Below are 16,067 nucleotides of genomic sequence, written 5' to 3'. Positions count from 1 at the left end.
GGAAAGGAGGAGATAGAGGGAATCAAACGAATCTGGAGACTGCAGATATAGGGACAGGGGAAGGTGTTGTGTCTCCTTCAAATAAAAGAAGAAAACTTACATCTTCTTGATCCTTAGTCAGAGGGCTCCTGACTAGTATTTTACTCCCTGTGAACATGTGAGGGAAAAACTTGCATGTAAAATATAGTGTCTTGGTTTGAAAAGACAGGTGTCTGTGGAGGAAGGCAGGAGCCTCCCTTGAAATGGAGAGTGTAACCCCCTTCCCTCCAAACTATTATAATTTTGAAATTAACGGGCCTTCAGGCAAAGATATGGGGAATAGGAATAACAGTTCTTTACTAATATATATATATGTATATAACACAAGGCAGGGAAAAAACAAACAACCCACTGGTTTACACTGACAGAGTCAGGAATACAACCTGACACCCTGTTAGGGTGGCAGTAGCAGTCCGATAAGATGCTGGCTGCAGTCCTCCTGAAGCGATGGGTGTAGTGCTGTGGAAGCAGCGATCAGGTAAAAGAGTCTGGTCTTCCTCCGAAGGTCCAGTGGTCGGCAGGTAGCTCTCGTCCTCTGGAACTCAGGTGGGGGGAAAAGCTCCTCTGGGAATCCAGTGGAAGAAAGGCGGCTAGGGTGTTCAAAATCTCCGTTTTTATTTGGCATGGACTGCTTGGCTCCTTCCCCCCCCCTCCCCGGGCGGAGTATCTCACAATGGGATGGGGAGTCGTGAGGCAGTTCCTTGATGGGCCATTAACAGGAGATAGCCCAGGAGCGAGTTACCGATGGGTCAGGCGATAAGGCATTGTTGTGCCCATTGACAGGAGATAGTCCAGAGGGGGGAGGCAGGGAGCACCGCCCCACCTGGTCTCAGCAGCTCCTGAAGATGGTAATAGAATATATTTTTTTCTTTTGGCACATTTTACACTGTAACCCAGGACATAATCCACCCCTTATTCTATTACCATCTACACCATACCCAACCCAATGCCCCCTTACAGATACATATATACATATATACACAATGAAACCTTACACAGAGTTCTCACTTAAAATTAGGTCTCCTTGTGGTACACAACGGGTTTCCCCATTTTTCTGCATTACCCACCAAGTGTAACCAGGTCCTTGAGCAAAAACAACCCCACGGAGGGGTGTGCCTTTGCCTGATGTGGGATTAATCCAAACAGTCTTTCCTAACATACCTCTCGTGTGTACCACAGGGACTTTATCTCCGTCCACTGTGTGCAAGGGTCCAGACTGGGCGGGACCAGCTCGATTGATGGACCCTCGGGTATTGACCATCCAGGTGGCCTTTGCTAAGTTCAGTTCCCAATTTTTGAAAGTCCCCCCTCCAAGTGCTTTTAGGGTAGTCTTAAGTAGCCCGTTGCACCGTTCACCTTTCCCGGCAGCTGGTGCATGATAAGGGATATGATATATCCATTCGATTCCATGTTCTCTGGCCCAAGTGCTTATGAGGCTGTTCTTGAAATGTGTCCCGTTGTCTGACTCGATTCTCTCAGGGGTGCCATGTCTCCAAAGAACTTGCTTTTCCAGGCCCAAGATGGTGTTCCGGGCGGTAGCATGAGGCACAGGGTAGGTCTCCAGCCACCCAGTGGTTGCTTCCACCATGGTCAGCACGTAGCGCTTGCCTTGACGGGTTTGGGGAAGAGTGATGTAGTCAATTTGCCAGGCTTCCCCATACCTGTACTTCGACCATCGTCCACCGTACCACAGAGGCTTTACCCGCTTGGCCTGCTTGATCGCAGCGCAGGTCTCACAGTCTTGGATAACCTGGGAGATACTGTTCATGGTTAGATCCACCCCTCGGTCCCGTGCCCATTTATAAGTGGCCTCTCTGCCTTGATGGCCTGAGGCATCATGGGCCCATCGAGCTAAGAACAACTCTCCTTTATGTTGCCAATCTAAGTCTATCTGGGACACCTCTATTTTTGCAGCCTGATCTACCTGTTCATTGTTACGATGTTCTTCATTAGCCCGACTCCTGGGGACATGAGCATCTACATGACGGACCCTCACAGGTAGCTTCTTTACCCGAGTGGCAATATCTTTCCACTCATCAGCAGCCCAAATTGGTTTTCCCCTACGCTGCCAGTTGGCCTTTTTCCACCTTTCCAGCCAGCCCCACAGAGCATTGGCTACCATCCATGAATCAGTATAAAGGTAGAGCTTTGGCCACTTCTCTCTTTCAGCAATGTCCAGGGCCAGTTGAACGGCTTTGAGTTCAGCAAGTTGACTTGATCCACCTTCTCCTTCAGTAGCTTGTGCGACCTGTCGTGTGGGGCTCCATACGGCTGCTTTCCACTTCCGGTTCATCCCTACGATGCGACAGGAACCGTCAGTGAAAAGAGCATATCGTGTTTCCTCTGCTGGTAGTTGGTTGTACGGTGGAGCTTCTTCAGCCCGCGTCACTTGTTCCTGCTCCTCTTCGTCAGTGAGGCCAAAGTCTTCACCTTCCGGCCAGTTCGTAATTATCTCCAAAATCCCAGGGCGATTTGGGTTTCCAATACGGGCGCGTTGTGTGATGAGGGCAATCCATTTGCTCCATGTGGCGTCAGTGGCGTGGTGGGTGGAAGGAACCTTTCCTTTAAACATCCACCCCAGCACCGGTAGTCGGGGTGCCAGGAGGAGTTGTGCTTCGGTGCCAATCACTTCCGAGGCGGCTTGGACTCCTTCATAGGCTGCTAGGATTTCCTTCTCTGTGGGAGTGTAGTTGGCCTCAGACCCTCTATAACTTCGACTCCAGAATCCCAGTGGTCGGCCACGAGTCTCTCCAGGCACCTTCTGCCAAAGGCTCCAGGACAAACCATTGTTCCCGGCCGCAGAGTAGAGCACGTTCCTCACCTCTGGTCCCGTCCTGACTGGGCCAAGGGCTAGCGCATGAGCGATCTCCCGCTTGATTTGGGCAAAAGCTTGTTGCTGTTCAGGGCCCCAGTGGAAATCGTTCTTCTTGCGGGTAACCAGGTACAGAGGGCTCACAATCTGGCTGTACTCAGGAATGTGCATTCTCCAAAAACCTATGGCGCCTAGGAAAGCCTGTGTTTCCTTCTTGCTGGTTGGTGGAGACATCGCAGTGATCTTATTGATGACCTCGGTGGGGATCTGACGCCGTCCGTCTTGCCACTTTACCCCCAGGAACTGGATCTCTCGGGCAGGTCCCTTGACTTTGCTCTTCTTGATGGCAAAACCAGCTTCCAGGAGAATCTGGATGATCTTCTCTCCTTTCCCAAATACTTCCTTTGCTGTGTTCCCCCACACAATGATGTCATCGATGTACTGCAGATGTTCCGGAGCTTCACCCTTTTCCAGTGCAGCCTGGATCAGTCCATGGCAGATGGTGGGACTGTGCTTCCACCCCTGGGGCAGTCGGTTCCAGGTGTACTGTACGCCCCTCCAGGTGAAGGCAAACTGAGGCCTACATTCTGCTGCCAGAGGAATGGAGAAAAAAGCATTGGCAATGTCAATAGTGGCATACCACTTTGCTGCCTTGGACTCCAGCTCGTACTGGAGTTCCAGCATGTCCGGCACGGCAGCGCTCAACGGTGGAGTCACTTCATTCAAGCCACGATAGTCCACAGTCAATCTCCATTCTCCGTCAGACTTGCGCACAGGCCAAATGGGGCTGTTGAAGGGTGAGTGGGTCTTGCTGACCACCCCTTGACTCTCCAGCTCGCGGATCATTTTGTGGATGGGGATCACGGCATCTCGATTCGTCCGATACTGCCGGCGGTGCACTGTCGAGGTGGCAATTGGCACTTGTTGCTCTTCCACCTTCAAGAGTCCTACTGCAGATGGGTTTTCTGATAGTCCGGGCAAGGTGTTCAATTGCCTAATGCTCTCTGCCTCCACAGCAGCTATCCCAAATGCCCACCTGAGACCTTTTGGGTCCTTGTAATAGCCGTTCCGGAGGAAGTCTATGCCCAGAATACACGGGGCCTCTGGGCCAGTCACAATCGGATGTTTCTGCCACTCCTTCCCAGTAAGGCTCACCTCGGCTTCCAACAGAGTCAATTGCTGCGATCCCCCCGTTACCCCGGCAATGGAAACAGGTTCTGCCCCCACATGTCCCGATGGCATTAGGGTACACTGCGCACCAGTATCAACTAACGCTTTGTATTTTTGTGGCTCTGACGTGCCAGGCCATCGGATCCACACCGTCCAAAATATCCGGTTTTCCCGTGCCTCTCCCTGGCTAGAGGCAGGGCCCCTCTAGCACTGGTTACCATTCCCTTCCTGGACATACATACTAGAGGTTCCTTCAAGGGGATCTGTCAGATCATCCTCCCTTCTGTAATATCTGGCAGCTCGGTCCTGGGAGGTTGAGGCTACCTTCACTTTAGTGTTACTCCCCCGGTTAGTGTTTCCCTCCTTGAGTTGACGCACCCGTGCTGCCAGGACAGAAGTGGGTTTCCCATCCCACCTTCCCATGTCTTCCCCATGGTCGCGCAGGAAGTACCATAGCTCAGCTCGTGGGGTGTACCCTCTCCCTCTAGCTGGGGGACGTTGGGCTCCGACTTTGGGGCCTGTGACTTGTACCGGTGCCAAATGGGAACTGCTCCTCCTCACCTCCTGCTTTATTTCCCTCATCTCCTCTTGTAGGCTCTTAATCACAGCAGAAACGTTAGCCTGCATTGGGCCATTGATCATGCTTTCAAAATTTCTAAGCTTGCTCGTGACAGAACCCACTGTCTCTCGGTCGTTATCTGCATTAATCATTGCAATGAAGGTGGAGTATTCGGATGGCCCTAGATTTGCCAGACTCCACAACATTTGCCCTGTGCACCTGACTTTGTCAGGGTCATTACCATGCTGTCCATCCCTCCCAAAAAGTACCTCCAATACTGCCACTTCTCTCAGCTGCTGGATCCCTTCCTCAAGGGTCTTCCAGCGCATTCTATGATGGTGCTCCTGCATTCTCTCTCTGTGGACAAACCTCTCTCTCACACTCATTAAAAGCCGCTCCCAGAGGGAAAGGGTCCCTGGCTCCCTTACAAATACCAGATTGACACCTGAGTCCTGAGTCAAGGGTCCCAAATTCCTTGCCTCACTGCCATCCAGTTGCACACCCGTACCCATAAGATCCCAGACCCGAAGTAACCAGGTTGTAAAAGCCTCACGCCCCCGCCGTACGATGTCTTTGTGCAGATTACGGAGACTGTCGTACGTCAGGGACTCTGTGATTATCTCAACCACTGGCTCGCCTGCAGGTTCTGAGGGCCCTCCTTTCTTAACTGAGTGGTCTGATTTCATCTTAGATTTCCTCGTTTCCACAGGGGCGACTGCTGCTGGCTCTGACTGCCCTTGCGTTTCAGCTGGAACCTGGACGGTTGTAACGTCTGTGGGTTCTACTGCTGCACCATTAGACTCTCCCTCTTCAAGGCAGGAGGAGGGATTCCCAGCAGCTGAGAGAATGCACTCCTTCAGCATCTGGCCCATCTCACGTATCTCCTTCACCCAATCCGAGTGGTTCATTTCTGATGTGAGCTGTGAGGCAGGGTCAGATTCTGGAGCAGCATTCCTAGTCAGGGTAGTTATCCAAGCCAATCTCCCCTGATCTCTGAATACTGAATAAAACAGGATTATCAGCAACACCAGCCACTGTATGATATCATTAGCACTTAGGAAAGCTCTGAATCCTTCGAAAACTGGTGGAGTAGACCCAAAGAGCTGGGTTAGGGGTTGGGAGAAAGTTTCTCCCGGTGTCATTTCCTCACAGTAGGTACCATTATTAAAGTAACCCCAAAAGCATACATTTAGTGTTTGATAGCTCCGAATCCATGTGCCCGCCTTCCAGAGGAAGTTAATAAGCCATGAATTCCTCACCTTATTAATCCATAAAACAAACTGGATAACAGTCACGGTAGCCTTAGTTATAGGACCCATGTTTAGATAAGGGCCTGCAAATGGGAGAAATACAGCCACCACCACATGCCACACGAACCGGGATAAACTAGCCCACATGATGCCACTTAACAAGGAATCTATATCCAATGCACAAAAACCGTTATTCCTTTATCTCTCGATGCCCTCGAGCCCCACGTTGGGCGCCAAAATCTGTCTTGGTTTGAAAAGACAGGTGTCTGTGGAGGAAGGCAGGAGCCTCCCTTGAAATGGAGAGTGTAACCCCCTTCCCTCCAAACTATTATAATTTTGAAATTAACGGGCCTTCAGGCAAAGATATGGGGAATAGGAATAACAGTTCTTTACTAATATATATATATGTATATAACACAAGGCAGGGAAAAAACAAACAACCCACTGGTTTACACTGACAGAGTCAGGAATACAACCTGACACCCTGTTAGGGTGGCAGTAGCAGTCCGATAAGATGCTGGCTGCAGTCCTCCTGAAGCGATGGGTGTAGTGCTGTGGAAGCAGCGATCAGGTAAAAGAGTCTGGTCTTCCTCCGAAGGTCCAGTGGTCGGCAGGTAGCTCTCGTCCTCTGGAACTCAGGTGGGGGGAAAAGCTCCTCTGGGAATCCAGTGGAAGAAAGGCGGCTAGGGTGTTCAAAATCTCCGTTTTTATTTGGCATGGACTGCTTGGCTCCTTCCCCCCCCCTCCCCGGGCGGAGTATCTCACAATGGGATGGGGAGTCGTGAGGCAGTTCCTTGATGGGCCATTAACAGGAGATAGCCCAGGAGCGAGTTACCGATGGGTCAGGCGATAAGGCATTGTTGTGCCCATTGACAGGAGATAGTCCAGAGGGGGGAGGCAGGGAGCACCGCCCCACCTGGTCTCAGCAGCTCCTGAAGATGGTAATAGAATATATTTTTTTCTTTTGGCACATTTTACACTGTAACCCAGGACATATAGTCTCTTCTCAGCTATGTTTAAGCTCTGGAACACCTTTTGCTACACTTGTGCTATTAAGTGGAGTCAGAACTTAACTCTAAATAAAAATTTATTTTTAATTGTGTGTATTGGTTTGCTGTTGAAAATGAGGATGCATCTGTGATGCTTGCCAATAAGATTTCAGCCAGATCTAGAATTCATAAGTGTGCAAAATGACCATCTTCCAAATCTTAGATCTTCGTCACTATCAGAAGGAAAACACATCCATGCATGCTGGCTGATTCAATAGCAGCTGTTATGTGACAGAGCTCACCAGTCTTCTAGCACTTTCCCACTGATTTGTTTGATTATACCTCTTCAAGGACTCTAGTAAAATTGATCTGTCTTTAGTTTGTAACTTAATGGAACAAAATGAAGGCTATTTATGCCTGATAAGCAAGAAAAACAAATGAAATTGCTGGAAAAATACTACTGGAGATTTAATTGAAATAATTGAAAAATAAAATAGTCCCATACAAGTTTTTAATAATAACGTTTCTGAATATTTTGGAATACATACATCGTGATATAACTTTAGAAGATGATGTTCTGAGATTCAGTCTAACTTCAATATTTGAAACTCTTCTTTTGTTTAGAAGAAGCAATTACAAAGGATAATGTGGAGAATGCAGCATTAGAAGAACCGGAGGAGGCTGCAGAGCTTTCCGCAGATGATGTGGAAGAGACTGCAGATGTAAAAGATCTCTCAGATGGAGAAGATGCAGCAAATTCAAGCGCTGATGTATCGGAGGAGGATTTAGCACTTGGAAAAGAATCAGGGGAAGAAGAAACGGAAGACTTAAGTGAACAACCTTTAGCTGGTTCAGAGACTGAAAGCTCAGTAAGACAGCGCAAAAGTCAGGTGGCTGATAATGGACTATAGATTTTTTCAATGGTGTATTTTGTACGCTTGGACCAAAGAAGTATCAGACATTGGGTCTGGAGCTGAAGCTTACACTTGATTTGTCATTTGTGTTTACACAAAATGTCTGCTCTGTTAGCAGGCTTCTCTCTTTTTTTTTTTTTTTTTTTTTTTTTTTTTTTTTTAGCTAATACTTGCTTGCTTACTTTTATAAGCACATATGCTGGGCGTTGTGTAACTTTAGCCATGACAATCAAAATAAGTGTATCTTACCTGTTTAAAGTCTTCTAAGGGAAAAGGTGTATAACAGTCTCAGTTGATCAGCTGTAAAGTGATCATCTGTGCTTGTGTTCCTGTAAGTATTGACCTAAGCAAGATCAGGACTCTTAACTGTTTACAGTAGCTTGGCAGGACTGTGATTTTATTTTTTTTTTTATTTTTTTTGTCTGAATGTTTGTTGTTCCCAAATGCCACAGAAGTACCATATAAGCAATACAGCAGTGATAGAAGGCACCTTTCTGGTCTTCTATTAAAATGTTGTGTACGATGGGGTTTTTTTATCATTTTCAACTTAAGCACCGTTCTCTTTCATTTTTCTTAATGTTTGTTTTGAAAGTTTATCATACAGTACACCCCCAGATTTTTCAGTTTTTGGTAATTTGGAGGCATGCTGCACAGCTCAAGCTTGTCATCTGAGTTTTTTCGACCCAAGGAGTTTGAGTAATTGAAAACCTCAAGCTGAGAAAGAGTGCCAGCTAGATGTTTGAACTTTTAAAAGGTTTAAAAGAAATTATTTTGGTTGGGGGGATTTTTGCTAAAGAATGACTTTTCTTTTGGTCTCCCTTCAAGAAATTCTAGCAAGAATTATTCACTTTGCAGTAAGTTGTTTGTTTCTTGCCAGTACAAGCTTGTTATGTACAGTGCAGTTTTGCCATTTCCAACTCTGAATACTTTGGTAGAGCTCAGACTGCTTTAGTAAAACTAACTGAAGAGGCACTTGAGGTTTTACCTTTGATTGCTTTTCTACTTTTAGTGGCTGGAATCACCATGTTAGGAAAAGAGAGGGGCCAGGTGGCTAGTGGGGAGAAGCTTTTGGTTTTGCTACTTATATCAAGATAAATGTGTTTCTGTTTAACTTTGTAAAGTGAAAATGTCTTGCCAGGTAGACAGCATTAGGTGTGGTTAGAAGACTGAAGTCATTAAAGGTATCAGTGTTTTCCTCCTTTGGCTTGGTTAATATAGAAGGCTTTTTTTGGTAAGGAATACCTACAGTGAGATCCTGTATGTTCCTATTTTGTTGATGTGATTGTGTGTCTTGATTTTATTTTTTTAATATATATATTGCATAAACCTTGCTAACATGCATGAATTTCATCTTGTTCTTCAAGAATAAAGAGTAATCAGAGATGAAATAATCTCTCATTAGGAGAGATAAGTTGCAAGTGCAAAATGCTGGTTTCCTTTGAGACTGAGATTAATAGGGCAAATTTGTGTTGAAAATTGATTTTTGTTTTTTTTTAAATGCTCATAACGAGCATATTTACTAAGAAAGCTTAACTTTTCCTGTCTGTGTCCTGTTGTGTATTGTGTGTTGGAACTATATGGTAGAAACTTTGCATTTGTCTTACAGCTGTGTGAAGAACAAAATTACACTGCATATATTGAATATGAATTTCCATAAGGAACATTCTCAGTCTGGAGCTTGAATTTCATATAGTGGACATGTGTAAATATGCTTTCACATATGTGAAAACATACAATTGATAATATATATACATTGCACTATAATGAGAACAGTTTGTCTTGTGTTATTTGGGCATTGTTCCATGTAACTGAGCAATTGTAGAAGCTTACAGACAGCAGAACTCTGTAGCAGTTGAGGTACATAGCAGCTTTTTTTTTTTAAAAAAACAAACAAACAAAAATCTAAAAACCCCCCAACCCCAAACCCTCAAACTCAAGCTAAGCTTTTATTTTCAAAAAATTAAGAGAATATTGTGGTCACTGTAGTCTGGAGAGAAGAACTGTGCACCTAAAAGCTCAGAGCGCAGACTCGTTGTTTCTGTGATGTATTTGCTTTTTTCATTATCTGTGCATCAGGAGTTCACAAGTCTAAGAGAAAAACAAGACTTTAACCCTGTTTAATGAGACAAGCAGGAGTCGGTGTGCATATTGTTACATGAACTTGCCTAAGATAAGAATAGACATATCCCCTCAGTCATGCTATCCAAAAATAATGTGGGACTGTATCCAGGACAGATTGAGGGCAATGATGACTTTGGTTGTGTACCAAAGAGGATATTTTATACTGCGATAGGGTCTTGTGACACTCGGTGTGTAGGAGGGGGCATGTCAATATTAAATTTTGATTCAGTTTCTTTTCACTTTTCTAACATCATGGAGCCAGTCATCTAACATCCTCTTCAGCTTTTAAGAGGTTTTAACTTTGAAAGGTACAGAACATCTTTGTATCTTACAGTGGCTTTGTTGTATTCTGTTGGGAATATGAAGTATTAGAAAGTCAAGTGTACCTCTCTTCAGTGCTCAGGATGAGGTATTTGGTCTTTTTGAATGCTTGGACAAACAAGGTGTTCTCACAAGAGCTGGATTTCATTACGGTGTCTTTGAATTTAAAAAACAAAACCACAAACCACAAATGACACTTTCTTTTAAAGATAAGTGGTTTATGAGATGCTGTGAGAAAGATCAGAAGCTCCTTTGTGTGATGATTCTTTGACGTCTCTGCTTAAGTTTCCTCTGGTTTTGCATGTCACTTAAGTTTGGATTATTTAAAAGCAAGATATTAAGTATTTTCCATCATAATAGGCCTAACTGTAAGATCACACTCTGATGAGCAGGGATTAAGTAAGCAGGCAGAGAGTTCCTCTTCATAGATCTGTCTTGTGAATCTGGAAGTGAGCTATACTAGGCTTCTAAGGTTTCTTGAACATAGTATGTATGTCATTGCTCCTGTGTTTTCATTAATAAAGTAGGGAGTATTCATGCTAACTTGGGTTTGCCTGTGTTTGACATGTATTGGAGTACCTTATTGCAAAGCTCACAAAATTTTGATTAAGGCTTTAGAAGAACAGGTGCTGTGCAACCATTGCTATCTCCAACTTAGTTTTACGTTTGCAGGAAAAATATTGGAGCATGATAGTAGAGATACTCAACTTTGACTAATGTTTATCCAGCAAACGCGCAGCAAATTCTGTAAAGGTTAAATTGTGTTTAACAGAAAGACCACTAGCTATGCAGTAAAAGTGTAATGTTAATATACCATCTAGAATCAGGTTTCTATTCCACCAAGACACGTTTTAGTTGAGTCATGCAAATATAGTACTAATTAGACTATTGCAATAGTATTAAACTTTGTGTGTTTCAAGAAAAAAGTCAGTATCAACCTTTTCTGCAATCTGAGTGTTACCTCTGTTATGACTAATTTTAAAAAATGGAACTTGTTCTTGCAACCTCAGTATAGACAAAATGTCCTTGGAGAAGCTGCTACTAACACTGTTCAAAATGTTTTGATCAAAGATAGGGCTGTAAGGCTGGTTAAACGAGAGCTGTATGTCAAAAATGACTTAAGATTTTTGAGAATCAATTTAAATTTCAAATGGGATGTGTGCTACTCTGAAAACCTGTCCCTGATGGATCTGAATGTGAATGCTTAAAAGCAAGTAATTTAAAAAATCCAGTGAGTTACTTTTTAAAGAGACTAGGAATACATACAGCCTTCCAAAACTCCTGTCCTCGGGATTTGTGTGAAACTTGTATGCGCGTCTTGGAACACTGTGTATGCTGCACCCATGCTGGGCCACACTTGTTACGTGGGCTTTCTTCACAAAGATGTTATACGGGATTGTCTTTTATATGAACATGTTGCAAATTTATACTATGGGTATTTTTACTGAAATTCCATATAAATTTTGTATTTATGATCTTCTTGTTAGTTTTCATTTTCTCGATGTGTAGACGGCTTATCTGTGTGATTAACAAAAGATTATTTTTTAATATGTATCTTCCAATTAATAGTAGAGGTTGTGACTTGTGAAGGCTCCTTAAACTGTTTAAAACAAACCTGTACATTAATGAATTGCTCTCTCTTACACGAGTGGAAAAAATGAACGGAAGGAGCGTACCTAGATTGAGGGTTTCATTAGGAACACTGGGCTGAGCAGTGCACTCTGGGGCTCAGATGCAGGCTGCTGGGCAAAACGGTGTAACTCTGCACCCTCGAGGACTTCACCTCGATACCTCCGTTAGGTTAGGGGGTTTTTATCCCCCCTGAGAAGTCTCCTAACTGCAAATCATGTGCTAACTCTCTCTGGGATTTGGAGGACAGCAGTACAGTTTCCCCCTACTGATGTGGTCAAAAAGAAGCGTACAGATCCAAATGGCCCATCTTCTGATCATAGTTCACAGCGAGCCCTCGTTGCTGAAGAAATAGGCCTTAAGGCCAGGTGTGCTGGAGGGAGAAGTGACAATCAGGAACCGTTGCAGCAAAGTATTTAGATGATGTGAACAACTGCTGAATCCAGTACACGGATTCGTTCTCTTCAGATGAATTTTCTGAACTGCCTTTCACTGGGAACAGAACTGCTGCATGGGTGGGGTGATGTCCCATTCACTTTGGTTTTCTTTTCCATTGCGTTGATTTCCTGGTGTAAAGTTGAAGAGGGAATAGTATCAAATAGCGAGCATGTTGTTTTACTATTAAATCAGCTGCTTCTTGTTCTGTCTTGTGAGGTGAGAATATGAAATCTCCCCCATGACAACAGGCAGGTGGAATACTACAGGCAAAATCTGACTGGGTCTTGAAAATTACTTCAAGCAATCAGACAAACATAAGCTTTATTTTTATAGAGGAAATATGAAGATAACTCTGGCTGTACTGGAGCAGTAGAAAATCTTGAGTTTCTGCTTTGGAATTTTGAACTGGACTAGTGGTAACTCGCAGCTCCAGCAACAGAGCTGCCGAGTAGCGCATACCTCCTCCTAGGAGCAGGAGCTGATCACACGCTGGAAATGAAAAGCTGCATGGCTTTGCAGCAGGTCTTTTGACTGCCATATGGTAGTCGCAAGGAAATGGATCCCCTCCTTTTCCCTTTTCTGAGTGTTACCTCCCTGTGCAAACAGGGAAGACACCAGGATGCTTGGCGGTGCAGGGCTGCCCAGGAGGAAACGGTGCATGTCCCTGGTGATGCTTTTGCAGCCCTTCCCAGGAGCTGCAATTTTCTCCAATTTTCTGCTTATCCTTCCACTCCTCACCCGTCTCATGCTCCAGTGGTTCATTTGTAATCTCACTTGCTAGTGAACAGAGTCTGCTGATACCTTTCTTTCATTCCCTTCCCTACAGGGGGAAAAAAAAAACTATTGTGATTTACTTTAGTGAAGACTGTGGTGACTGCTTCTTTTAACCAAACACCTTCATTTCTTTCCCAGTAGAAAAACACTAAAAGCTGTGTACTCTCGCTTTGTCTTTCCTGAGGAGAAAGATTCATATTTAAACATACAGGGAACAAATGGGGATGTAGTAATCAAATATTTTTGTTTAAATTTCGATTTTATAGGGAAAGGCCATTTTTCTTGGCTCATTAGAATTTTGCAGAGCCTGCTAGTACTTTAGACTTTTATATCTGTTATTCTGAATTCCAGTGGAGTGTGAGAGCTGAACATAGACACTGCCAATCATCTCGCCACAGGCTGTGCTGCTAGCTCTCGTGCTTGCAGAGGATGCAGAAATGATGGTGGACATTCAAAGTGTTTGACTGTTGGTCCCGCCTCAAGGACAGGAGAAGATCATGCTTGATAAGGGCACTTTTTATGTCTCGTTATTGCTGTGCGGTTGGGGGGCCAAAAATGGCACTGACAACTTCTTTGGATCTCCCCTGGATTGTTTTCATTGTACTCGCTCATCCAGATTCTCCTGGGAGAGCTGGTTGTCTCTGGAGCTCAAGTCTCCTTCTGCCCCAGCAGTCCCCAGACTTCCCTACTGACTTCTCAAAGAAGACATTCAGGGGCTTGTTAGGGCCTCTTGCTCACTGTCTGTCCTGAATGGCCAAGAAACTGTCCATGTCTGCAGCAGGTCCATTGTTTTTGACTCATTCTCATCCTGACATCGCAGATAGCTGCTGCTGCAAGAAAAAAAAGCCTCAAATATTTTCTGCTGATTCTTCTGACTGTTTCGGAGGGGCCAAAGTAAATTGGTTCACCTCTGATTTCAGATACTTGCTGAAAGCACTTCACATTCTCTAAATAGATATTTTCTGATGTTTTATTTGGAGAAATTAAAAAATGTTCATGGAGAATTTGGAAGTCAAAGTATCTATTTACTTCTGTACATTATTTGATAAAACAGCTCTACACAACAGCCTTGAGAAATAGGTAATAATTGGGACAATGAAATATTTTAATTATATACTGCAGTTAACTTTTCCAGTTAATCTTTACTTCAGTTGACTGAAGTGAGAAAATCCCAGCTGACTCATCCTTCACCTCTGGAGGGTTTAGTGTGTTGGCATGAGACCATCGACGTTGTCTCTGATCTTGCAGAAGGACACAGTGGTTTGGACTAAAGCGCTGTGTAGCGATCTCCCTCTCTAGTAATATACATAAGGACAGACGTGATATTTCATAGAATGCTGTTTTGGCTTTTGATTGGAGCACTTTCTAAGCCAGAAGTTGTACCTCTGTGTTTAATAGCCATTTGTGAGGGTTTTCTGCTGGAGTTTGCAATACTCGGTTTTGACGTAAAGTGCAAAGCTTCCTTCGCAGAGCCTGGTTGAGCTGAGCTCCAATTATGTGACACTGTTCTCTGTTGGTAATTCTCCGGTGACCTGTCAGAGGAAGAAGTAAGAAGCCGTAGATATGGGAGAGGATGTTAATGCTACCCTGACTGGTTTGGTTTTGTTTGTTCGTTTTCCTCTGCCCTAATGGCATCTGAACATTTCAATTGAATTGTACATTAACTTATCAGTGAGGTTTGCTGTGGCTGCTTGGGCAAACTCATTGCTGTTAAGTCAGATGATGTTCTTCTGCTTCAAGGTTAAAGTTCAGGCAGCTGATGTCTCATTAAGCGGCCAGAAGAAACCTGTCATACAAAGAGATTCATTAAAATGAGGAGCCAATTACTTGGAGAGAAGCTGTGTCAGAGCTGGTCTGTATGTGGGTGTCAGATGTGCTGGGGAGGTGTTGGCTGCACTCTCCTAGGGATTATACCCGTAAGAGGCCAAGGAGTCCTAGTTCAGCAGCAGATAAAACTTCTTGTTTTGCCTAGTTTTGGCTTTTTTTGTGCTGATATTGGCACCTTCTGCTGTACTCCAGCTCACAAACTGGCCAGGAGTGGGAAGGGGTGGAGGGGGCTCAAGCTGGCATAGAAAAGTCTCCAGATCCTGGTGGACTCCTGAGGTCTCTGGAGCTTCCCAGGGCATGTTGGCTGGGTGGCAGCAAGAAGTCAGTGACTCCAGTTGGGCTTTGGGGTGTGGTTGGCACATTTGGGGGGATTTGCAGAGGGTGGCGTGTGAGCAACTTCGTGGTAGGGGAGGGAAGAGAAACTTTTAGCCCGAGTGGCAAACAATGGCCAGTAAAGTAAATCACCAATATTGTGTGAATGTAGCAAATGAACACGTAAGTGGAGAGAGAGAAGGATCAAGGTGGGAAGTGTTTTGAAGAGCTTAACTTTTTTTAAGTGACTATAGACATAAAAGCCGGGGAGGAGACCACTGGTGAAACAGTATTGTTACCTTCAGCAATTTTAATGCAACTTTCCAACATTCATCGCTTTTGAATTCATTAAGGTTGAATTCAGCTGCGTGTATTAAAATGTTTAGCTATCGTGCAATGCTTACTGTCTCATGCTCTAGGATAAATACCTGATTTTAGCACAGGCAATGCAAACTAAATAAATGAAAGCAGACGTGTCCCCAGTTTTGTGCTGGGAGCGCAGAGAAATGTCAATGTTAAACCAGTTTGCATTTAAATTGTGTCTGACACTGATGTGTGATAAATGCCTCATGGCACGGTGTAGTTGTATGTGTACCGATATTCATTTCCAGTAAGTAATTCCTTCCGTGAATATTCTGACTGGCTAGAGAAATGACCCCATATGCACCCTGTACAGCTTGATCTGAGATGCCCTCATCTGGGACAGCAGTTAAAGAAATAGCTGCAAATCTCCTAGTGCCATCATTTCCTTTAAATGATTCCTGAGACTGTGCTTGCAGCTGGCACCATCCTTCCTGCCTCAGCCCCTAAGATATCCCTCCAAAGATATCTGACAATCTCCTTTGAATCTTAAGCATTTTTCTCGCTCTTTGCAGAATATTGTGTTCCTAGCTGTTATTTATAAACCAGCAG

At 44.4% G+C, this 16,067-nt stretch overlaps 1 protein-coding gene across 1 annotated transcript in view; it reads left to right on the top strand.

Moving 5' to 3' along the window:
• The window catches only part of TMX4 (thioredoxin related transmembrane protein 4), a 28,666-nt gene extending 20,801 nt beyond the window's left edge, over positions 1–7,865 (top strand). The window contains exon 8 of the mRNA XM_086460814.1: positions 7,444–7,865. Within this exon, the coding sequence (XP_086316940.1) occupies positions 7,444–7,730 (287 nt within the window). The 3' untranslated portion in view covers positions 7,731–7,865. The remainder of the gene's footprint in view (positions 1–7,443) is intronic.
• The last annotated feature ends 8,202 nt before the right edge of the window (positions 7,866–16,067 follow it).

Source organism: Leptosomus discolor, chromosome 2, assembly GCF_034619465.1.
Source record: "Leptosomus discolor isolate bLepDis1 chromosome 2, bLepDis1.hap2, whole genome shotgun sequence".
NCBI lineage: Eukaryota > Metazoa > Chordata > Aves > Leptosomiformes > Leptosomidae > Leptosomus > Leptosomus discolor.
This window is presented reverse-complemented; position numbering and strand designations above follow the sequence as displayed.